We start from the raw sequence: 25,041 nt of genomic DNA on the forward strand, positions 1-25,041 counted from the left end.
TTCATGCAGGGAATTCATGCAGGTGTATAAGATCACGAGAGTCATTTTTCCCGGGACGGAAATGGCTAACGCGAGTGGTCATGGTTTTAAGGTGCTAGGAAGACGTTGCACGGGAGAAGTCAGGTAATTTCTTTTACACAAAGAGTGGTGGGTGCGCGGAATGCACTGCCAGCGACGGTGGTAGAGGCAAATAAAATAGGGTCTTTTAAGAGATTCTAAGATTGCTACATGGAGCCTAGAAAAATAGATGGGAATGCAGTAGGGTAATTCTAGGCAGTTTCTAGAGTAGGTTAAATGGTTGGCACAATATTGTGGGTCGAAGGGCATGTAGTGTGTTGTAGATTTATGCGATTCTCTGAAATTCAAGGAAAATCTCTTCTCTGATGGAGTGGTGACTAGTTGTAACCTGTTATCACAGGGAGAGAGAGAGAGAGGTGAACAGCAGGGATAGATTTGGATATACTGATAAGGAACAGAAACATGGGCAGGGACCAGATGGGCCGAGTGGCCTCTCTAGCGTACATTGTGTGTGTGGTAGAGACATAAAGTACCTGAGACACATGATTTGATACAGAACCGATTTATCATTCACAGATCCACAATATCAGTCTAATTTAAGGCTAACATCAGCAGAACAGACTCCCCCAATGCTCAGAGCCCGGGTTCCGTCCTGGGTGCGATGAGCAGCCGCAAGAACTGCAGAATCTGACAGTAACAGTCACTCATGAACCTGCAGCTGCCTTCAGTCACCGTGATGGTTAAACATTTGACACAGAGCTGATTTGAATTTCCTCCCTGATGTGAAGTTGCTGGTGTTGCAGCAGCTGGGATGATTGAGTGAAACTCTTTGCTCACTCCGGACAGAAATGTGGCCTCTATTTATTGTGAACTCACCGGAGCAACACAAGGTGGGTTAACTGAATGAGTCTCTTCGCGCACACAGAGCAGGTGAACGGCCGCTTCCCAATGCGAAGCTCTTGGTGTATCTGCAACAGCCGACTGAATCCCTTCCAAAATGAGAGCCAGTGAAGGACTGCTGTCAACGTCAAGGCATTGTATCCAATCAGATCCCGTACATGGACACGTGATCGGGCTCTCCTGGTAGCGAGTGGGGCGTTGTCTTCTCCAGCATCTCCGCCTCCACTTTCAAGGATCGACCGCATTCAAACGCTGGTGAACTGACAGATACAGCGGAACTAACGTGCTGTTGTATTTGTGATTCCCACACAGAGATCTTTTGACTTTTCTACACTGCTAGAAGTTTACAAAGCACGTCAGATAATCAACTCAGATAATTTTAGTCTCCATGGTGCCTTCAGAAAAAAAAGCACTGTCACAGCTCAAAACAATTTGTAGGAGCTAGACTTCATCTTCTAACTGGCTGCAGTTCCGGCATCAGGCACAATATCAAACTCTCTGCTTCCCTATCTGTATCAAAATGGATCATTCCTCCCCTTCATCAGTCTGCGACTTGGCTCAGTTTGTCTGTCTCCTTCGCATTCTGAGCATGCGCCACACACCCACTGAGATCACATTTTATTTACAGGGCTGTGACTAGGGACTTTCTGATTATTATGTCCCTCCTGGCATCTGTCGGTGGTAAACTCAGAGTCAGCAATGGTATTGACCCTCAGGAGTAGGTGATTAGGCTTTTTCGTTGGAGATCGACAAACTGCTGGATGAGTGGGTCGTTTTCAGACTGGAAGGAGGTAGCGTTTGGAGTATCCCAGAGATCAGTCCCTGACCACAGTTGTTCACAGTTTAATGTCCTGGCGGAGGCAGCGAGAAGTGAAATGTCACAGTTTGCTGGTGACGCAGAAAGAGTGGAGTTGGGGGAGGGGAGGCTATTCACATGCAATTTCGAAGCTTTGCAATCAGTACATAGTGCACTGTGGGTCTGCAGTGGCGGGTTCCATTGCTGGGATCAGTGTACAGTCACTGTGGGCTGTGAGGAATTTGTGAATAAAGCACCATTCTCCAATTTAGAATCTCAAGCCGCGGAGCAAGCCTATCGTTTGTATATTTGCTGTATTTATGGCTTTGTGGTAACCAGATACTATAGCCCTCCACGACCTCTCTATCCAGTCCTTTCAATATCCGACTTCATTCGTAAATTTGGCCACAGGGCCATCAACACTTCCATCCCATGCATTGACATAGAACGTAAACAGAAACGTTGCTAACCAGACCCCTGCGGACCCCTGGGGTAGTAATCTCAGGATTGCTGCCTGTGCCACGTGTTAGCGATGAAAGAATAGCATGATCAGGCGTATTAATGTGTGGCTGAGAGACTTGTGTAGGAGGCAGGGCTTCAGATTCCTGGATAACTCCCGGGGCAGGTACGACCAGTACAAAAAGAACGGGTTACACCTGAATACAAAGGGTCGCAATATCCTAGCAGCCATATTTAATAAAGCTTTTAGTGAGGGTTGAAACGAATTTGGCAGAGGGTTGGGAACCTGAGTGATTGGGCTGAGGAAGGAGAAAACAGAAATAAATCAAAGACAGCGTGCAACAGAGATTAGAGAAAGAACAGGCAGGAGATAAAGTTTAATCAAAACCGTGGCATGAGTTACGGGGCAATAGAGTCATGGTGCAAATAAAACAGAAAGCAGCAAATACTGGACTGAGAGTATTGTATTTGAATGCACGCAGCACAAGGAATAAAATGGGCAATCTTGAAATCCAGCTACATATTGGCAAACATGATGCTGTAGCTATCTGTGAGACTTGGCTAAAGAATGGTTGCCATTGGGAGCTGAAAGTCCAACGATGTACGGTGTATCTGAAAGAGAGGTGAGTAGGCACAGGAAGTGGTGTGGCCCTGTGTACAACATTAAATCATTTGAAGGAGATGACATATGATTGGAAGGTGCAGCGTCTCTATGGGTTGATTTAAGAGCAGGGATGCGATGGTGAGGCTCTGTAAGGCACTCGTGAGATCACACAGACTATTGTGTGCAGTTTTGGGATCCTTATTTCAGAAATTATATACTGGCATTGGAGAGGGTTTAGAGAAAATTCACTAGAATTATTCCAGCAATGAAAGGTTTACTGTATGAGGAAGGCCTGACAGCTCTTGGGCTGTGTTCCCTGGAGTTCAGGAGAATAATGGGGATCTCATAGAAACGTTCTGAATGTTCAAAGGCCTTTACAGATTAGATTGGCAAAGTCAATTTCCAGTGGTAGGGGATACGAGGATAAGAGGGCATGTCTTCAGAATTGAAGGACGTCCATTTGGAATAGAGATGCGGATAAATTACTTAAGTCAGTGGGTGGTAAATCTGTGGAATTTGTTGCCATGAGTGGCTGTGAAGCCAAGTCATTGGGTGTATTTAAGGCATAGATAGATTTGTTTTTGATGAGCCAGGGCATCAAAGGGTATGGGATCAAGTCAGGGGAGTGGAGATGAGCGGAAGAATTGGAACAGGCCATTATTGAATGACGGAGCAGACTCGGTGGGTGGAATGGCCAACTTCTGCTCCAATATTTTATGGTCTTATGGTCTATTCTACTGTTTCTCCCTGCCAAAGTGCAGCCAATATTTCTGCATGTCTGACCCATTCATATGAGAATATAGCCTTTACTATTTTTCTGAGCTCCTCATCAATGTGGACAGTTCAGTTAAGCTTTGCTCCAGAATTTCCACACAATTAAAAGAGTTTAGTTCAGTTTTTATTTTTATTTTTGCACTATTTATATAAATTAACTAGTTAATATGTATATTATTGTAATCCATAGTTGTTAAAATCTATTGTTATGAATTAGGTTCTCCTGTTGCTGCAGAGACAACAGATTTCATGACATATGCCAGTGCTATTAAACCTGATTCTGATATTGATATGGGAGACCCACCACCGGTCACCTGATCCCAGTTACTGCAGATCGTAATGCGAGATTGAAGCCTTTTCAATTTATTCGTATTCCTCAGGAATGACAACAGTTCAGTTAAGTTTCTTTCTGAGCTTCCAAAGCAGAAGCTCGGTCTGTCTAATATTTCCACACAATTAAAATGGGGAATTTGTTTATTCTCATCACGTACTGAGCTACACTGAAAATTTTGCCTGCCGCACCAGCCACACAGATCAATACATTACAACAGTATATTGAGTTGATATACGACAAGACAATAACTGTAACAAAGCATTATGGCTGCAGAGAAAGTGCTGTGCAGATAGACATATGGTACAGGGTCACGTTGGGGTACATTGTGAGGTCGAGTACATTTTATCATTCATTTGGCTTATAACCGCAGACAGGAAGCCGTCCTTGAGCCGGTTGGTACGCGCTTTAAGGCTTTTGTATTTCTTCCCCGATGGGGGAGCGGGTTTGCAGCAAGAATGTCCAGGTTGTGAGGATCTTTGAGTACATGGCCTGCTTTTCTGAGCCGGGGAAGTGTAGGAAGAGTCCATGGAGGGGAGGCTTGTTTCTCTGATGTTCTGTACAGTTCCTTGCAGTCATGGGCAGAGCAGTAGCCATACGAAGGCGAGAAGTATCGACAAGAAGCTCAGAGACCACGGCCTTCACCCTGCTTTGTGTAGCTTCATCCTGGAATTCCTTTCAGATCGCAAGAGTGGGCTCCCTCACCTCTGTCTCTCTGACCCTCAGCACACATACCCCACAGGGGTGTCTCCTTGTCCCCTCCTTTACTCTCTGTATACCCATGATTTGTGTCGCCACCCACAGCTCCAATCTGCTAACTAAATTTGCTGATGACACTACACTGAATAGACTAATGTCAAATAATAACGAGACAGCCTACAGAGAAGAAGTCATCACCCCGACACAGTGGTATCAAAAAAACAATCTCTCCCTCATTGTGACAAAAACAAAGGAGCTGGTTGTGGATTACAGGAGGAATGGAAACAGGGACCAAATTCAACATTTCCAAGTCCGTTATTGCACATTTTAATATTGATCATAACAGAATGTACTGTATTTAAAATACGGTTAATGACATATTTATAGATAATAGATTGTTACTGACAGAGAATGTATGATCTGTGTTCCGTGTGTTATTTGAATGTACTTGCCTGTGATCCTGCCAGAAGTCAGTATTTCTCTGTACCTGTACCTTCCCGTACTTGTGCACTTGGCAATAAATTCAACAGGACCTGAGAAATCTCAATGAGATTTCATTAGTGATGATCGTCTTGGCAGCTCGGTAGGTCGAACGTATGAGACAGTACACTGTTAAATGCAAAACCCTGAACAGTGTTGATGATCAGAGGGATCTCAGACTCCAAGTTCATCACTCCCTGAAAAAGACTGCACAGATTGATCGGGTGGTTAAGAAGGCAAATGGCATGGTTGTCTTTTTTAGTTGAAGCACTGAGTTCAAAAGTCGGGAAGTTGTGTTGCAGCTGTGACGAGCCTGCGGTCGTACTGTGACTATTTCTTTAAGAGCGCCGGCGTGAGGAGGCGGGACTATGACGTCAGTCACAGTCTGTCAGCGCTAACTGGAGAGAGAGAGAGAGAGAGAGAGAGAGAGAGAGAGAGAGAGAGAGAGAGAGAGAGAGAGGAGAGAGAGAGAGAGAGAGAGAGAGAGAGAGAGAGAGAGAGAGAGAGAGAGAGAGAGAGAGAGAGAGAGAGAGAGAGAGAGAGAGAGAGAGAGAGAGAGAGAGAGAGAGAGAGAGAGAGAGAGAGAGACTGAGACTGGAAAAGCTGATAGCTTCAGTTACTCGCAGCTGAGGCTTGGAACTCTCCAATACCCACAAGAGTAGTTGATCATCGATATACGGAACCGCAACGAATGTGAGTGGCTGTCACTTCGTATAATCCATAGGAGCGGATTGTGGAATATCTTGTGTTAACCCTTGCTTGGGTATGTAGTACGGTAACCCCTGGTAGACAGTATCCTGTGACAGTTCACTTTCGCTGATGACTCGTATGTGGACGGATTCAACGGATAAGAACTTCGAAGACGGTTATTTTGATGTCACGGCCTTTTCTCTACGTTTCACCCTGAATTACAAATATCTCTCTCCCATCATTTATTCCAGGGATTACTGTGTTTTCCTAATTTACCATCTCAAGACTTTCAGCTTTGTTCCCTCAGGCTCGATAGTTTGGGAGTCATATTTACAAATAACACATAACCTTTCCTTTATTTCGTTGTTATTATAAGTAGATCCTAATAAATAAGTGGTTTTATCATCAAAACCAGACTCCAATGTGAACTCTATTGCTGCTGGTTCGTTTCTAAAACGTTACAGTGCGTAACACAGCTTTAAAAACTAATTAGACCACATCTGGAGTGTTTCATACAATTCTGGTCGCCCCCATTCTCGGAAGGATGTCGGGGCTTTGGAGAGGGTGCGGAAGAGGTTTACCAGGATATTGCCTGGATTAGAGGGCATGAGCTATAACGAGAGGTTGGACAAACTTGTGTTGTTTTCTCCAGAGCTGCGCAGGCTGGGGTGAGACTGGATTGAGGTTTCAAGATTACGAGAGGAATAAATAGAGTGGACAGACGATATATTTCTCCTGGGGGTTAAAATGTCTAATACATTAAAGGTGAGAAACTGAGTAATGGGTAGCTGGAGTCACTGCCTGGTGTGGGAGAACCCACTAGTCACGTGATCCCATTTGCCCCTCCCATTTAACCACAGATGGGCAGCATCTGCGCATCTATTCCCGAGGCCCCGCCCTCCGGATGATGTAACAATCTATACCCGCATGCTCACTGTCTCCGTGTGGGCAGTGTTTTCCTTTTCGATCAGCGGTGAAGTGGATTGACTGCAGGGTCGGTAAAGTATTTTCTCCCCTGGATCGGGGAGAAGGGGTCGAGATCACTGCGGGCCGAAGATATCCCTTTCCCATCGGTGAGTATTGAGAGCGATCCCGAGCGAGGAGATCCGATGTTGGCCGTGAACCCCAAACTGCGGGCCAATTACTCATTTAGTACTCAATTAATTACTCAGTTACTCATCTGGGCTCGTTAGAAATGTGTCGACTTCACTGAATCTGCATTGAACGATCCAAACCAGGAGCTCAGGCTGTCTATTTCCAAAGAATTGAAATGGGAGTCCCGCCAACAGGTCACGTGAGGCTGTTTCTCGAAGATCTGCCCCGCCCTCCGCTTTGTGACGAAAAATCACGTGGTGTTTTGAGGACAAGGTTTACAAGAATAATCTCGGGAATGATCGGCGTTATGTATGAGGAGCATTTGATGGTTCTGGACCTGTGCTCGATGGAGTTCAGAGGGACGGTGTGAGTTGTGGAGGGATGTATGGTTAAGTAAACCTACCGAATGCTGAAAAGCCTGGATCCAGTGGACATGGAGAGGATGTTTCCATTAGACGGAGAGTCTGTGATCTGACAGCACAGTCTCAGAATAAAAATGCTTCCCTTTAAAACTGAGATGAGAAAAACTTTGGCCAAAAGATGTCTGATCAGTGGAATTTGTTGCAGCAGTGGTTGGTTGAGGCTGCCATTTGGGTATATTTATGACAGATTAATAAATTCATGATTGTTAAGTAGTTTTGGGGTTACAAGAGGAAGACAAGAATATGATGTTGGAATAAAAATCAGCCATGGATGAATGGTGGGGCAGACGAGATGGATCGAATCACCTAATTCTATTCCTGTGACTTATGTTTTACCATGACTGAATGATGGCTCCTTCTTATCCCATATCGTTTTGAGACGTGTGAGGGACGTGTGAGATTGTTCACTGAGATCGATATATTTGCCTTCAACATTTAAATTTCAGTGAGCTTTGTTCTTAGTAGCATAAGCAGAAATGTTTAACAATAAAAGGAGAACCAAACTTAATGTGCTTCATTATCTTTCATGTTAAAGTTAGACCTATGGTGAGAGATTTATTGGAAGAAAAGCCCCAACTGGAAGCAAACCACGACTGAAGATGAGGGAACAGCAACAAGTGAACCAGCCCGAGGACTGAGAGCATCAACTGCTGAGAACCCATCTGACTCAGAGATTCCAGTGATTCCGTCAGGAGAAAGTTTGGTGAGTCTCAGTTAAATGCTGGTCCTTTAGACATTACATACCTGTAAAAGGAAGGTAGGAAATAGTTGGGAGTGAGACTGAATGTGCCCAGAAGAACCAGTTATGCCTCTGTCAGTGCCAGTTGCAATCACTCCGTATCTGGAAATGTGTTTCCAGCAGCCCAGCCCTTTAAAACTGCTCCCTTTCCCTCACAGTGTTTACTTAGTTCCAGATCTTGCATCTACTGAAGTAGCTTTTGGTCATTTCTGAGTGGGGAGAGGGAAAGAGAGGGCGGTGTTTATACTGATTACCTTTCAAAAAAAGTAATTGTTTGAACTTGCTGCAAACTCCCTCCTCGTATCCTATACTTTCTCAACCATATTATTGACATAGATGACAAGTAGCAATGGGCGTAGCCCCAGGGAATGTCACTAAGCACAAGACTCAAGTTCAAGGAACAGGCTCTCACCATAACCCTCTGCTTCCTACCAATCATCTGCTTGCAGACTCTGGGGCTCTGTAACAAACTCAATGTTAACAGGAAGATTAGACAGTAATTAAGATGAAGAGAGAATTGTGGCCTCCTGAAAGGACACGCAAGCTGATCTGTCTGGTCCAGTGGACCAGACTCTCCTTCGTTGATAAACTTAATTTACCCCCTGCCCGGGTAATTTACGCAGGTCATGTCATGTATGATAACCCACAGTACCCTAAACACCTTCCATCCCACCAATGGCCCCACACATTTCTTACCATTTACCCCACACCAACACATAGACAGGTCCCCTTTACTCACATCCACCCTCCCAGCTTGGGGAACCAGAACAATCTGATCTCGCAATCCCAACTCAGGCCCAAAACTAAAACCAGGGATGCGAGACTGGAGATCCCGGAGCCTCCAGCTGTCCGGCTGAGTCCCGACCCTTTCCCACTGCAACCGGTCCCCGATTTACACAAACCTGAGATCAAACCCTTCCTCACCGTCACCTGAACAGGAGAAATACCAGCATCAGCTGGGGTTGACATTGTACGGCGATTTGCAGTAGGTCTCTGTCTGCCGTAAAACTCCCAGCGCGGAACTGTAATCCCACGGAGGATTTGTTCGGTGACTTGTGAACATACATGATTAACAACAATGTAACTGTGGACTGAATAAATAGTTAGTCTTACAATTCTAATCAGACACACCACCTCCCTGCCTTTCTCCCTCAATCCAGTTACTTCATCTTCCTCACAGTCCCTCTTCATCATAGGCCCTCTACTCCAGCCCTCCCTTCTTGCTCCCTCTCTCCCTCACCGTCTCGCCTCTCCCTCACCCCTTCCTTATCATTGCCCCTGTCAATCACCCTTGCTTCCTCACCATCTCACTCCCTCCCCTTCCCTCTACTCTATTCCTTTCAGTTACACCCTCACTCCAGTGTCGTACTCTCTTTCACCCCTTTCCTCGCTCCCTCCTTCTCTTTCACCCCTCTATCAACAAATCATACTCCTCTCTCCTGTCTCTCTTCATCTCCTTACTCTCTCATGCCTCTCTCTTCCTTTCTCTCACACTCTCTCCCCTTCAGTCCCCTGTTTCTCTTACTCTTCCATACTCTCTCCCATCCCACAATCCCTGTCCCTACCCCCATCACCCACTACCTCACCCTCAATCTCAGTCACCCTCTGTCTTACCCTCTCCATCTCCCCCTGCCTCGCACACCCTCTCTCCTCCCTCTAACTCTTCTCTCTCACTGACTTACCTCTGCCTCTCTGTAACCTCCTCAATTCTCCATTTCCAACTCTCTCCCTATGTCCCACCCTCTTCTCTTCACTCTCCCAAATGCTCTCCCTTCTGGCTCCCTTATCCCACACTGTCTTCCCCTCTCTCTCACCCTCTAAATTTACCACACACCTCATGCATTACCCATCTTCACTCCGAGGGGAAACAGTGAAAGGAGAGAAATGGGAAATTACTAGAGGCTGGAAAATCGATGCAAATGCCGTCAGGTTGGAGGCACCCACACGGGATGTGAGGTGTTGCTTCTTCAACCTGATGTTGGTAGTACAAATGACCGTGGACCAACATGTCTGACTGGAAATAAGAAATAAAATTAAAAAGGTTGGCCACAGAGAGAGTCTTCCCGTTGTAGATGGAGCCAAAATCCTCGACAATACGACTCGCAATATGTATCTGGCCTCAGCAGTGTTAAAGAAGTGTCACCACATCTTGGGGGGGGGGGGGGTGTGTGTGTGTGTGTGTGTGTGTGTGTGTGTGTGTGTGTGTGTGTGTGTGTGTGTGTGTGTGTGTGTGTGTGTGTGTGTGTGTGTGGTGAGAGGGTGGGGAATGAGTCCATTGCACAACACTTTATATAGAGTATGCATCTCCGCTTGAACACCACCTTCACCACAATCGGGTTTCTGTTGCTTTAGAAGAGACAAAACGGCAGAGATTAAAGGAAAATAGGTGGCGTTAGTATTCAGCCACTACAGTGCTCAGTGAAGCCAGACTGGAGGAATCATCAAGGTAGACATTATGGGTAGAACGGAGAAATATGGAAGGTATAACCATGTTAGTGGGACTATAGAACAGACACCGAACAGTCAGAGGGATCCAGAGGAATAAATTTACAGAGAAGTCGCAGACTGTTGGAAGAAACGTGAGGCTGTTATTATGGTAGGATATTAGTCCACATCCAGTACAGGTGAAAACGGTCTCTTTCATATAGATCCCACAATGTTACCTGTCACACACCTGTCACCCGTTACCTGTCAAAAAGGGTGGGCCCCGGAGTGCTTCTGGCTAATGAGGGAATGGGCGCCGATGGATTTCTCAGACAGAGCTGAGCTCCAGCTATCTAAATGCAAGGATTGGGAACTCGGAGAAAGGGAACAAAATCTTTTACATCACCAGTTGAGAAAATCACCTTTGTTCATCCACCAATCACAAACAAGAGAAAATCTGCAGATGCTGAAAATCGAAGCAAATCACACAAAATTCTGGAGGAATTCAACATTAGTTGAATTCCATAGACTTTTCCATAGATGCTCGCTGCCCTGCAGAATTCTGACAGCATTTTAAGTGTGTTGCTTGTTCAGCCTCCTCATGTTCTGAACTTTCTACCTGTGAGTACATGTTTGAACCCATTCTCTCTGGGTACATAATGATATCAAAACTTTTGCCCTGACCAACCAGTAGCTTTCACATCACAAATGTGCCAGACTCCAATGAGACAGACTACTGCCCTTCCCTTTATATATATTGGCATTGCCATCACTGAGTTCACCACTCTCAGGTGGAAGGTTCAGGGGAAATATTTATGCCCGTTACAGAAATTGTGTTACGTGTGTTACGTACCCCGTAACTGGGTGTCAGACCAGCAGAGAGAGAAGAATCCATTGGAGTCTGGTGATACTAATTTCAAAAGTGTTTATTTGTAAAATAAGCAAAACAATACCAATAATGCAAATATACAGATAACACATGTAACCCCCTGGGTCGCCTCAGGCTCGCTCAGCTCGTTCCCGTCTAGGGGGAGCAGCCTTCGGCCCCGCCAAACTGGGTAATCAGCTGGTGTAGATGCTGTGTGATGTCCCCGCCTCGCCCAAAACCAGACAGTACACCATATGCGATTAAATGAGTACAATTTATAAAGGTTACTATAAGGACCCTTTGGGGTCCGATCCTCGCCCAGCTTAGAGCATTGCGTCCTCTCTCTCGACCCCCTCGCGCCGATCTGCCCAAAAGCCCGTCAACAAAAGCTTACAGACTCAGAAGAAAGAACATTAATCCCCATTTGGTTTACAAAGGAATACCATTCTCGGTATCAGTAAATTAGCATTCCTGCTAGTTAACAAAAGGAAACCCTTTCCCAACAGTAACAAAGAAAAAAAAGAAACCCCCTTTACACACAGGTTAGCAATAATAAACCTAAAAGTGTGGGAATAATAATAAGCAATAATAAACAAGCTCTGTCGATGTCCAGGGGTAAATGAATTGTCATATAAAAGTATAAATTTCAGTTCAGTTCATGCGTGCTGAGGTAGGTATAGTTGTTGTGTAGTAATCATTGGAGAGAGAGTGAGAGAGAGAGAGAGAGAGAGAGCGAGAGATTGAGCAGCTGCAGTCAGCAAACCTTCCTGTTGCCTTTTGATTCTGTTGCACCATTGTGGTCATTCGGCTATGACTGTTCTTCTGTGGTGGACTCGTCACTCTGGCATGAGTGGACACACACACAAGTCCCCACCGGCCCTGCTGTCACACTGGGAGTTTTATTGACTGATCTCCTGATTCGGTCTCCGAAACCCCCACCTTCCTTGTGGGTTCATAACCCTCAGTCAGTGTCCACTGGTGTGTCTGAAGGGTGTCTCCCTAGACCTGTCTTTTATCCCTACTAACGGGTCTCAACTATCCATCAACTCTGAATGACTGTGTCCATCAAATCAGGCCACTCCTGCTGTCTCCTGAGGAATGTTAACGAGCAAAGTAAAGTCCTTGTAGTGAAAGTAAATAATCCAGGAAGAGTCAAAATACAATAAATCAACTGTTTGTCTCTTCCTATCTTATCTGTAGCAAATGTTTGTGCCTGTGTTTTGTCTCTCTCTCCCATGAGCAGCATAGCAACAGTAATAGTCCATGGTTCTCGGGGGGGGGGGGGTGGTTAACTCTGCACCCCATTGTGCTTTAGGTCTGTTCATTACTCATAACACCCCCATCCTTCCAGGAATTTTCACCAAGGTGAAAGTTAACTAATAAAGCATATTACTGAATTAGAGTTTAACAAAATACAGAAGTTGTCTTAACTACAAAAATAATATAGATACACATTCAAATTAACATCTCGATAAACAATCAGCAATTACATTGTCACTCCCCTTTACATGTTGTATTTTAATATCGAATTCCTGTAACAGACTCCAACTTAATAACCTCCTATTTTTATTTTTCATGTTAACCAAAAATACCAAGGGATTGTGATCTTAGCTTAGGTGTATATTATAAAATGCGATCCAATACATGTGTGATTATAATATAATACATTACAGAAGTTTCTGCGAATAATAATCTCTCTTTCACTTTTAAACTTAACATTCAAACAGTCAATCTTCCATGGTGTTTTTATCTTTCACATGCTTTGTCAAAAAAAGTCAAATTCCCGGAAAACCAGATCCTATATTCAAAGTGTCATTTGGACAACCTTTGTCCCTTTTCCACTTAACCCTCACATGGTTAGCTTGCTCACCAGCTTGGAATAGGCCTTCATAGACTCCTTTCACAGGAGCTGCCTTATCACCAATGCTTTCCAAACTAAACCCATTTTCTGAACTTCAACGCAATTCATTAATTTTAAGCAGGTCATTAATTTTATTTTCAGGATCTTTAATTCTATTAGTTTCCAATTTAACCTGCAGGTGATCCCTCTTGATCAAAACAACACTTCAAGTTCTGCCTCTCCAAATCACATCCTTGAACAACATCGAGTTGTTTATCCTTAAATTTCAAAACAATCTGTAATTGATTCGCAGGCACCTTGTTAACAAGCCAATGTTTGGTTAACGGTCCCTTCCCTTTTGTCAAAAATTCTGGAACCAAACCTGACTTTAAATTTACTTTTTTCAAAAGTTTAGGAACAATACTTTTCCTTTTTCCTTCAATAATATTAATCTCACCAGCTTCCATCTCATCGCTAATTTTTAACACACCTTCTAACACAAGAGACTGAGAATTCTCACTTTCTGCCAGTGCCAAGGTTAACCCTTTCTCCACTGAACCAAGTCCATCTGACCCAAAAGAACTGCATTCCTTTTCAACTAAATCAGATGCCTCAGACTTTTTCTGAGCTTGCACACAAGGTTCAGTACCCTGTGACTCCACATCCTTCACAACCTGAACACAAGCAAATGGGACATCTGCCTCTTTTAGGCTTTCAATACCAGTCCCTTTTTCAAATTCTAAGTTCCCCTGATCCTCCCAGGTACTCTCTGGGCAAATCCCATCTGGAGTAAGCTCAACCTTGCGGGTTAAAACAACTTTGTCTGCTAACCCAGCAGACTCCCTCAAGGTAGCGGCATCCTTTTCATCTAGGACTGCTCTCACATCATCAGGAACACACTTAACTTCTTCAACTGAAAACAGCTCTGTCAAGCCAGACAGATCATCCGTGTCCAACCCTGGACCTTCTAACTGCCCCATCTGTTTCTTATCTTTACTCTGTGCCTCCTTAACCTCCTTCCTCACTCCAAAATGTCCACCTAGGGGTATCTTATGGGCAAGGGTCAAAATTTTGTTCCTTGACAACACTAAATCTGCTTCGTCTCCCTTACTTTCCTTAACTCCACTATCCTCTGTTTTACCATCCTCTAACCCCTCTTGGTACAGGGTCAGTAAAAATGTCTCTGCTAAATCAACACTGGACTCATTTAAACTGGCTCCTTTCTCAGCCGCCTTTCTAGACATACTGCGAGTGACTGTGCATGCGGGATAAATCAGAACCTAAGGGCAGGTCCTCAGCACTTACAGGCTTGCTTGTTAATTTCACTGCTGAATACACGTCACCACCTGCCAGATCATTACCAAGTAGGACGTCCACGCCGTCCATCGGTAGTTTTGACCGCACCCCTATTTCGACTGGTCCAGATACCAGGTCACATTTCAGAAATATCCTGTGCAAAGGTACAGCCTCAGTCCCTTTTCCGATATCTCTTAACACAACCTCCCCAGTCTCGGTCTCAGGACCAAAATCTAACACCTTCTTTAGAATCAATGACCGACCAGCCCCAGTACCTCTCCAGATCTGAACTGGAACTGGGGTTTCACGCTCCTTCACAGACACCGTCCCTTCCGAGATAAACTTCTCACGCCCCTCTTGCGCTGTATCTAACTTCGCCTTCCTCATCGATCTATTGACCGGCTCAATGCAACCTGTAGGTATTGCTGTTTTCCCTTTTCCTCTCTCCTTCTTCGGAGCAAAGCACTTAGATGCTATATGACCAGCTTTCCCACAGTTGTAACACGTAAAGCTAGGAAACTTCCTGCCAGCCTGTTTTACCTCCTCCTTACCTTTTCCACTAGTTCCCAGCGTATTCTCTGCCTTAGCCGGTGGGCTTTCTCTACCGTCCCTACTGCCTCTCTGGTAGCTCTTATTTGAGGAAAACTTTGTCTTGTGGGTTAAGGCATACTCATCTGCTAACTTGGCAGTCGCAGACAGAGTCTCTGTCTCCTTCTCATCCAAGTACGTCTTCATACTTTCAGGGATACAACCTTTGAACTGCTCAATCAGCATTAACTGTAACAATTTATCATCATCTCCAATGACCCCTTTTGAGGCGCACCAATGCTCACAATACATTTGCATCTCATGGACAAACTCTAAATACGTGTGGTTCCACGGCTTTCTCAAGTTCCGGAACTTTTGCCTGTATGCCTCTGGCACCAACTCGTAACTCCTCAGTACAGCCCTTTTTACTTCCTCCTAATCCTTAGACTCATCCATAGGCAATGCCGAATACACTTGCTGAGCCTTCTCAAAATGGAGGAACTTATCGACATCCATCTCCTCTAATGGAGGTACCAACTGGATCTCCTGACCAATCTTGAACCCCTCATTTGGGTCTGCTGCCCGGTCTCTTCCCTGTGATGCCTTTAACTTCTCCATTTCCTGCTCATGCTGCCTCTCCTTCTCGCTTTCCTCCCTCTGCTTATCAGCTTCTTCTCTCTGCCTTGCAGCCTCCAATTCCTTTATCTGAAACTCATGCTCCCTTTTCTCCTTCTCCGCAGCCAACCTTAATCTTTCTATCTGTAACTGAAACTCACCCTTGACTTGTTTCCTCTCAGGGAACAGGTCCAATGTGCCCAACGGAAACACATCTTGGGATACATAATACTCAGCTATTGCTGTCTGTATTTCCAACTCTGTCATCGCCGGCTTCACCGCCGAGAGATTCAATCGTCTCGCAACACTCACCAATTCCAACTTTCTGGCATCCTCTAATGCCACCGTAGTTGGTTCTTTTAAAAATTTGTCAATTTCCATCTCTGCTGGTTTCCCGTCTGGTTGTCTGCGCAACCAGTTCAGATAAGGGACTTTTATCCTAATTCACTGGCCCCCAATTTGTTAATCAAATCCCAAGACGAGGCTCCAACTTGTTACGTACCCCATAACTGGGTGTCAGACCAGCAGAGAGAGAAGAATCCGTTGGAGTCTGGTGGTACTATATTCAAAAGTGTTTATTAGTAAAATAAGCAAAACAATACCAATAATGCAAATATACATATAACACAGGTTAGCAATAATAAACCTAAAAGTGTGGGAATAATAATAAGCAATAATAAACCAGCTCTATCGATGTCTAGGGGTAAATGAATTGTCATAGAAAAGTATAAAGTTCAGTTCAGTTCATGCGTGCTGAGATAGGTATAGTTGTTGTGTGGTAATCGTTTGAGAGAGAGAGAGAGTGAGAGATTGAGCAGCTGCAGTCAACAAACCTTCCTGTTGCCTTTTGATTCCATCGCACCATTGTGGTCATTCGGCTGTTGACCCCTCCATCCTTCAGCTAGACCGTTCTTCTGTGGTGGACTCGTCACTCTCGCATGAGTGGACACACACACAAGTCCCCACCAGCCCTGCCGTCACACTGGGAGTTTTATTGACTGATCTCCTGATTTGGTCTCCGAAACCCCCACCTCCGTTGTGGGTTCACAACCCTCAGTCAGTGTCCACTGGTGTGTCTGAAGGGTGTCTCTCCAGACCTGTCTTTTATCCCTACTAATGGGGTCTCAGCTATCCATCAATGCTGAATGATGGTGTCAATCAAATCAGGCCACACCTGCAGTCTCCTGAGAAATGTTAACGAGCAAAGTAAAGTCCTTGTAGTGAAAGTAAATAATCCAGGAAGAGTCAAAATACAATAAATCAACAGTCTCTCTCTCTCTCCCATCTTATCTGTAGCAAATGGTCGTGCCTGTGTTTTGTCTCTCTCTCCCATGAGCAGCATAGCAACAGTAATAGTACACTCTTAACACCTGTGTGTATTGTGGTGATGCAAAAGTTGCTGGAGAATTTACAAGTGGGAAGAAGAGGAGTTATATTTGGAAATTTGACTTCTTAAAGCATCATTTAGCAAGAAAATCACATATAGGTTGTGTGCAAACGTGCTGGTGAGAAAATCCTTCATTACCAGCTCTAGGCCTGCTACATAGGTTGTGTGAGAGTGTAGATGAACTTGATCAAATGCAGAGGAGATCAAAGTTCTTATTGACAGTGATTTGCTCACTGTTGAAATGAATACCTTTCTAAATAAAATTCAGTTCACACATGTTGTTGTCACTGGGTAAAAATTGCGCAGCACGAGATTTTTGCACTGACTGGTCATTACAAATTAGAGTGGACATTGGTGGGAATGCGGGCAGACTTCCAGTGTCTCCGATACCGTCACATACCTGACTCCATATAAACCTACACGTTAGGGATTTGAAGCTGGAAATGGATGAACTCTGGATCATTCAGGAGTCAGAGGGAAGGATGGATATGTCATGAAGAGAGGTGACTTTACACCCACGGTACAGGACAGAGAAAACTGGGTGAGGGTCAGGAAGGGGAATGAGGTAAAATAGCCATCGCAGAGTACTCTTGCGGCCATCCACGACATCAAGAGTTAGACCATGTTAGACACTGTTGGGGGGGGGGGGATTACCTAGCAGAGGAATGTCAAAGGGCTGATAGGGGATTTGTTAGTTCAGGAATGAATACCAGCAGAGTTCTAATATCCTAGTGGTAAAACTTGCTTGTGCTAGTGTGCCAGGGAGGGTGTGTGGTTAAACTAAAGTTGCAGGAGAGATTGGAGTCAGAATGCCAGAACAGATAGTGGAGAGGGTGAATTGAATTGACTTATATCATTCATATACATGAGGAGTGGAAATCTTTACATTACTTCTCCATCTAAATGTGCAATGTGTAACATAGTAATTTATAATAAATAATTTTTACATAGGACAGTCAATATAACATAGAAATACAATTGTATCAGCAAGAATTAATCAGTCTGTTGGCCTGGTGGAAGGACCTGTCCTAGAGTCTGTTGATCCTGGCTTTTATGCTGTGGATGTCTCCTGGATGATAGCAACTGGAAAAGTTTGTCGTTGTGGTGAATTGAGTCCCCAATATCGTTGGGCATTTATACGCACCTGTCTTTGTAAATGTCCTGAATAGCGGACATCTACAGATGCGCTGGACTGTCCGAGCCACTCTCTGCAGAGTCCTGCGATTGAGGGAAATACAGTTCCCATGACAGGCAGTGATGCATCCAGTCAGGATGCTCTCAGTTGTGTTCCTGTAGAAAGTTCTTAGGATTTGGGGCCCCATCCCAAACTTCTTCAACCATCTGAGGTGAAAGAGTTCTACTCTGCTCTTTTCAGCACACAGCCAGTAAGTACAGACTACGTGAGTCCTTAATGATGTGTATGCCAAGGAACTTAAAGCTGTTTATCTTCTCAACTCCAGATCCATTGATGTCAATAGGGGTTAGCCTGTCTCTATTCCACAACCAGCTCCTTTGTTTCTGTGACATTGAGGAAGTGGTTGTTTTCTTGACACCAATCAGATGTTTTTCAGACTTCAGACAAAGTCAGCAATTAAAAGGTTGAGCTTGGTGCGGCGAATGTGCTGACCTGCGTATATCAAATACGAGAAGCACCGTAGGAAAGTCAGATGAGCTCACTGCATTGAATTCTGACATTGTTACCATTACTGGGAGTTGGATGCACCCACCAGCCTGAGGGATTGAGAGGAACAAATTTACAGAGAGATCACAGACTATGCCGAGAAACAAAGATTGATATAGGATTTTAACTTTACTTACCTTGACTGGGACTTCCATGCTGTAAAAGTACAAGTTTTTCGAATCAGTAGAATTCCCAAAGTAGAAGCGTGCAGTAAGCTACTAGGAAATGATCCAGGGCTGGTGACAGAAATTTGTGATATAAGGTACTCTTCCATTCCAGATACCAGCCCTGTGCCCAGTTGGAAGATGATTTCTCTCTGCAAGTTAGGTTGACCCTCACTGTAACAATGTGATGTCAGATCACACCTTGGTGATTAATGTGATCTGATCTGAAATATTGTCCTTCACCCATTGATGGATGTTGTAAATCTTTTTACAGGTTAAAAACGACAAGGGATTTCTCTTCAGGAATCACGGACACAACACGCCAGTTTTTCTGTCTGTCCAGATATTTAAGAATTGGAGCAAGGGATTCACTCAATCATTCTTCCTACTCAGACTGTGGGGAGGGATTCACTCAATCATTCTTCCTACTCAGACTGTGGGGAGGGATTCACTTGATCATCTGATCGACCAGCACACCCATCATTTTACTCATGGGGGAGGCCATTCCCCTGCCCAGACTGTTGGAATGGATTCACTCCATCATCTCAACTGAAGGTACATCAGCAAGTTCACACTCGGCAAGGCCATTCACCTGTTCTCGGAGTGAGAAGGGATTCTGTCAGTCTTCCTAACTGTAGACGCACCAGTCAGTTCACACTGGGCAGAAGCTGGTCGAATGCTGAATTTGTGGGGAATGAATCACTCGATCATCTGACCTAATGGCACACCAGCAAGTTCACACCGGTGAGCGGCCGTTCACCTGCTCAGTCTGTGAGAAGAGATTCACTAAGTCATCCCACCTACAGAGACACCAGCAAGTTCACACTAGGGAGAGGCTGTTCACCTGCCCTGTCTGTGAGAAGAGATTCACCAAATCATCCCACCTACTGAGTCACCAGCGAGTTCACACTGGGGAGAAGCCATTCACCTGCTCAGACTGCGGGAAGGGATTCACTTTCTCATCTAAACTGAAAGTACATCAGAGAGTTCACACCGGAGAGAGGTCATTCACCTGCTCAGACTGTGGAAAGGGATTCAAACGGCTATTCCACCTACAGAGACACCAGCGAGTTCACACTGGAGAGAGGCCATTCACCTGCTCAGACTGCGGGAAGAGATTCAGTCAATCATCTGATCTACGGTTACATAACCAAGTTCACACTGGGGAGAAGCCATTCACCTGCTCAGAATGCGGGAAGCGATTCACTCGGTCATCCGACCTACTGATACACAAGCATATTCACATTAGGGAGAGGCCATTCACCTGCTCAGACTGCGGGAAGGGATTCACTAAGTCATCCCACCTACAGAGACACCAGCGAGTTCACACTGGGGAGAAGCCGTTTACCTGCTCAGACTGTGGGAAGAGATTCAGTCAATCATCTGATCTACGGTTACATAACCGAGTTCACACTGGGGAGAAGCCATTCACCTGCTCAGAATGCGGGAAGCGATTCACTCAGTCATCCGACCTACTGATACACAAGCGTATTCACAATGGGGAGAGGCCATTCACCTGCTCAGACTGCGGGAAGGGATTCAATAAGTCATCCCACCTACAGAGACACCAGCGAGTTCACACTGGGGAAAAGCCGTTCACATGCTCAGACTGTGGGAAGGGATTCACTTGGTCCTCAGAACTACTGGTACATCAGAGAGTTCACACTGGGGAGAAGCCATTCACCTGTTCAGTCTGTGGAAAGGGATTCACTCAGTCATCTAAGCTGAAGGTACATCAGCGAGTTCACACCGGAGAAAGGCCATTCAGCTGCTCAGACTGTGGGAAGGGATTCACTTGCTCATCACAACTGAAGGTACATCAGCGAGTTCACACTGGAGAGAGGCCGTTCACATGCTTGGAATGCGGAAAGGGATTCACACAGTTATTCCACCTACAGAGACACCAGCGAATTCACACTGGAGAGAGGCCATTCACCTGCTCAGACTGTGGGAAGGGATTCACTGAGTCACCCGACCTACTGGCACACCGGCGAATTCACACTGGAGAGAGGCCTTTCCTGTGCCCAGACTGTGGGAAGAGATTCACTCAGTCATCCCACCTACAGAGACACCAGCTAGTTCACACTGAGGAGAAGCCTTTCACCTGCTCAGACTGTGGGAAGGGATTCACTCAGTCATCCGACCTACGGAGACACCAGCGATTTCACACTGGGGAGAGGCCGTTCATCTGCTCAGACTGTGGGAAGGGATTCACTCAGTTATCCGATCTACGGGTACATAAGCGAGTTCACACTGGGGAGAGGCCGTTCTCCTGCTCAGTCTGTGAGAAGAGATTCACTAAGTCATCCGACCTACTAGCACACCAGCGAATTCATACTGGAGAGAGGCCTTTCCTGTGCTCAGACTGTGGGAAGAGATTCACTCAGTCATCCCACCTACAAATACACCAACAAATTCACACTGAGGAGAAGCCGTTCACCTGCTCATACTGTGGGAAGGGATTCACTCAGTCATCCAAACTGCTGGTACATAAATCAGTTCACACTGGGGAGAAGCCATTCACCTGCTCGGACTGTGGGAAGGGATTCACTTGCTCATTTAACCTGAAGGTACATCAGAGAGTTCACACTGGGGAGAAGCCGTTCATCTGCTCAGTTTGTGGGAAGGGATTCACTTGGTCATCTCAGCTGAAGGTACATCAGCGAGTTCACACTGGGCAGAGGCCATTTGCCTGCTCAGACATTGGGAAGATTTTCTCTCAGCCATCTCCATCAAATGTGCATCCTTGAGTTCACACTGGGGAGAGACTGTTCACCTGCTGTGAATGTGGGAAGGGATTTACTCAGTTATCTAACCTTGAGACACACTACTGGGTTCACACTGGGGTGAAAGTTTCAATAAGCTGCATGCTGGATATTTGTCTATCACCATTGCTGGATGCAATGTGACTATTGGTGCTGAACTCTGCAATTATTGCTGCTTCTCACCACAACCAGCTCTGCACCCTGGTCACTGGGCACGGGAGGAGTTTTTTTCTGCTGTATATTCACCTTTTGTGGGATTGGAGTTCAATATTCTGGATCGAAGACAGATAAATCAGTTCTATTTTGAACTCCAGTCCTTAGTGAAGACTTAGTCCAGTCTCCAGTACGTAGTGAAGTTATAACAGTGTACAGTAGAGAGTCAACTCAGGCTGGCTGGACTCTGCCAGTGATTCAGTTCCATAACAGTCCTTTTCAATCCTCCCCTGTTGTTCATCTCCCACTCTCCCTGTGGTGATGGATTACAAACAGTCACCACTCTGTGGGTGAAGAGGTTCCCCTTGAATTTTCTGCAGTCTGAAGAAGTCAAGTTGACTGCAGTTCTGTCTGTGATGTTCTTTGCCCATCAAAGCTCTGGGCTTGGGAAGAATGACATTGATAGTTAATCTTATTCATGGCTTCTTTCCACACTATAGCTCATTTCCCTGTTTCTAAAGGATTAACAGAGAAACATAGAAAACCTACAGCACAATACAGGTCCCTTGGCCCACAAAGTTGTGCCAAACATGCCCCTACCTTAGAAATAAGTGGGGATACACAGAGCCCTCTATTTTTCTAAGATCCATGTACTGATCCAAGAATCTCTTAAAATACACTATTGTATCCACCTCTCCCACTGTTGCTGGCAGCCCATTCCACACATTCTCCACTCTCTAGGTAAAAAAAAAAATAGCCCTGACATCTCCTCTGCACCTACTCCCAAGCAACTTAAACCATATAACCATAAAACAATTACAGCACGGAAACAGACCATCTCAGCCCTTCTAGTCCGTGCTGAATGCTTACTCTCAGATAGTCCCACCAACCAGCACTCAGCCCATAACCTTCCATTCCTTTCCTGTCCATATACCTATCCATTTTTTAAAAATGAAAATATTGAACCTGCCTCTATCATTTCTACTGGAAGCTTATTCCACACAGCTACCACTCTCTGTGTAAAGAAGTTCCCCCTCGTGTTACCCATAAACATTTTCCTCCTAACTCTCAACCCATGTCCTCTTGTTTAAATCTCCCCTACTCTCAATGGAAAAAGCCTATCCACGTCAACTCCATCTATCCCCCTCATAATTTTAAATACCTCTATCAAGACCTCCCTCAACCGATGTTCAACCTTTCTCTGTAAGTTAGGTGCTGAAACCCAGGTGCCATTCTCTTAAATCTTCTCTGTACTCTGTCTGTTTTGTTGACATCTTTCCTAAAATTCGCTGACAATACTGTACACAAATACTGCATGAAAACTGTGAGAATAGAATACAGCTTCAAATGAGGAGTATGACGGTGGGGAATGGATGTAGAAGGCAGAGCTGAGGAGAACCACAGAGTGAATACAATGGAACGAAATTAACTGACGTGAAGACAGGATACAAAAGAAAGGACAGAGAGAATTTTCCCCAGGTGAGGGGTTAGGAAACGGGATGATTTGGAACTGTGATGAGAAGAATACCCTTCAGCAAATGTAGTGTACGTTTGCAACATTTCAATAGACAATAGGTGTCTCCCGAGGTTCTGCGGAGGCTCAGTCTTTGAAATACTTAATAATATTCATTTTTTAAATATAAATCCATGAGATTAGATGCGGAAAAAGGAAAAAAAAAATTTCGAGGGAAAATATTAGCCATGATAATGTCTCATTAAGGAATAGCTTCTGCTTGTATTTCATAAGTTCATTCGGATTTCCGCGAATTTTCGCAGTGTGATCCCTATTCCCCAGTTATTACCCAGGAGACTATGCTCTATTTGCCCCGGTTCGTTCTCCTGGAATGCTTTCATTTACGTGTCCTTTATCATATGGCTTGGGGAATTGTAGTGGGTGAGTTTTTGTCGGGAAGCGTACCTCGCCCAGTTTTCCACTGAGACAGGCTACTGAGCGGACGGGTGTTACTGCGGAATTTTCACCTCAGGTAGCTGAAGGATGGACGTCCGCGGTGGAGGGAGGGTCATGCGGGAATGACTGAAAGAGCACTGAACTCTGGCACCACGGGACTGATTTGGACGGGAGTGATTTCCATACAAGTGCATAAATTATAAACTCAGCTTTCTCTATTAAGCTGTGCAGTTAGTCATGTAAACATCTGTCTTCAATTTATCCTCCAAACTCCGTTTACAGTTTGTGGTTCTTAAATGTATTTTTATCCCTTCTTCACCGATTCCACATCGGTCCCCTTATCACTTCATTTCTTGAATATTGAGATCAGTTCTCTTTATGTCATGGGGGAAAATTCCGGTTAACAAAATTGATGTATATACAGTCCCGAAGGTAGTTCATCCAAGCGAATAATGAGTTAGTATGGTCTTGTGACGGGGACGTCATGTCTCAGAAATATGACTGTGATTTTAAAGGAATAATCTCGGCGATTTAACGAAGCAGGAAGGTAGAGGGAGTTTGGATGGGCTTCAGCAATGTTTCTAAGAAGGCTCCCATGGCAGGTACAGGGACGCCAAGATGAGTTGGCAAACTAGTTACAATATTAGCTCGGTAAATGGATGCAAATGATAGTGTGCGTGTGTCTCTCTCTCTTCCCGGACGCCGGCAATAAGCGGCGAGTGTAGATTAGCTGCTGGATCCTTTATTGTTTGCAAAATAGTATGTGAAACAAAATGTGACTTAATGCACTTTGTGAAATAAAATTATAGGAGGATATATAGACCTTTGTAGGGTCGCTTTACTTTGTAACCTTGCAAAGCTAGGTCATACCTCTCTGAATTCAGTGGGACAAGTGGACAGTACACGGGCTTTTTGTTCACCGAGGCTTTGAGTGGAAGAATTGCGACTCGGTCTCACAGCTGTTCGGAGCACTGGTCAGAGCAGACTGAGAGCAACGGGTGCAATTCTGATTGCCGCGCCATGGGAAGGATGCTGTAGGAAATGAGCAATGGTAGATTAAAATTCACCAGATTGTTACTATGGGGAAGGGGAAAAACTATAAGGAGAAGTTTCATTGTTTCAAATAGAAAATGAAGTGAAGGATCCTTGTAGAAGTTTATACAATTAGGAGGAGGTGTATATCGTACAGATAGCCGACAATGTCTTTTCCTACGTCAGCAGTGGCTGAAACTACAGGCACATGCATACACATGTCTGAAGACATTCTGGTTTCGCCCCGTGCTGCGTGGTTATGTCTACAGCAGACGTGCTGGATGCAGGTGATGATAAAATAATGGAAACGTGTCTGGATAGCCCTTGTGTACGATGTCCTGTGTATGTTACTCAAAATGGCTTCTTTGGTTT

The 25,041-nt window shown here is 44.9% G+C and overlaps 1 protein-coding gene across 11 annotated transcripts in view; it reads left to right on the forward strand.

Annotated features, from left to right (window-relative positions):
• The first annotated feature begins 6,654 nt into the window (after positions 1–6,654).
• Positions 6,655–25,041, forward strand: part of LOC132382835 (zinc finger protein 850-like) — a 109,927-nt gene continuing 91,540 nt past the window's right edge. For 9 of the 11 annotated variants that reach the window (XR_009508471.1, XR_009508472.1, XR_009508477.1 and 6 more), the window contains exons 1-2: positions 6,655–6,824; positions 7,804–7,971. Coding sequence is in view for 2 of the 11 variants with exons in the window: in XM_059953285.1 (XP_059809268.1) it covers positions 19,530–21,560 (2,031 nt within the window). In the remaining 9 variants the exon portion in view is untranslated. The other 2 variants (XM_059953285.1, XM_059953286.1) reach the window with 2 other exon arrangements.

Source organism: Hypanus sabinus, chromosome 29 (assembly GCF_030144855.1).
Source record: "Hypanus sabinus isolate sHypSab1 chromosome 29, sHypSab1.hap1, whole genome shotgun sequence".
Taxonomy (NCBI): Eukaryota; Metazoa; Chordata; class Chondrichthyes; order Myliobatiformes; family Dasyatidae; genus Hypanus; species Hypanus sabinus.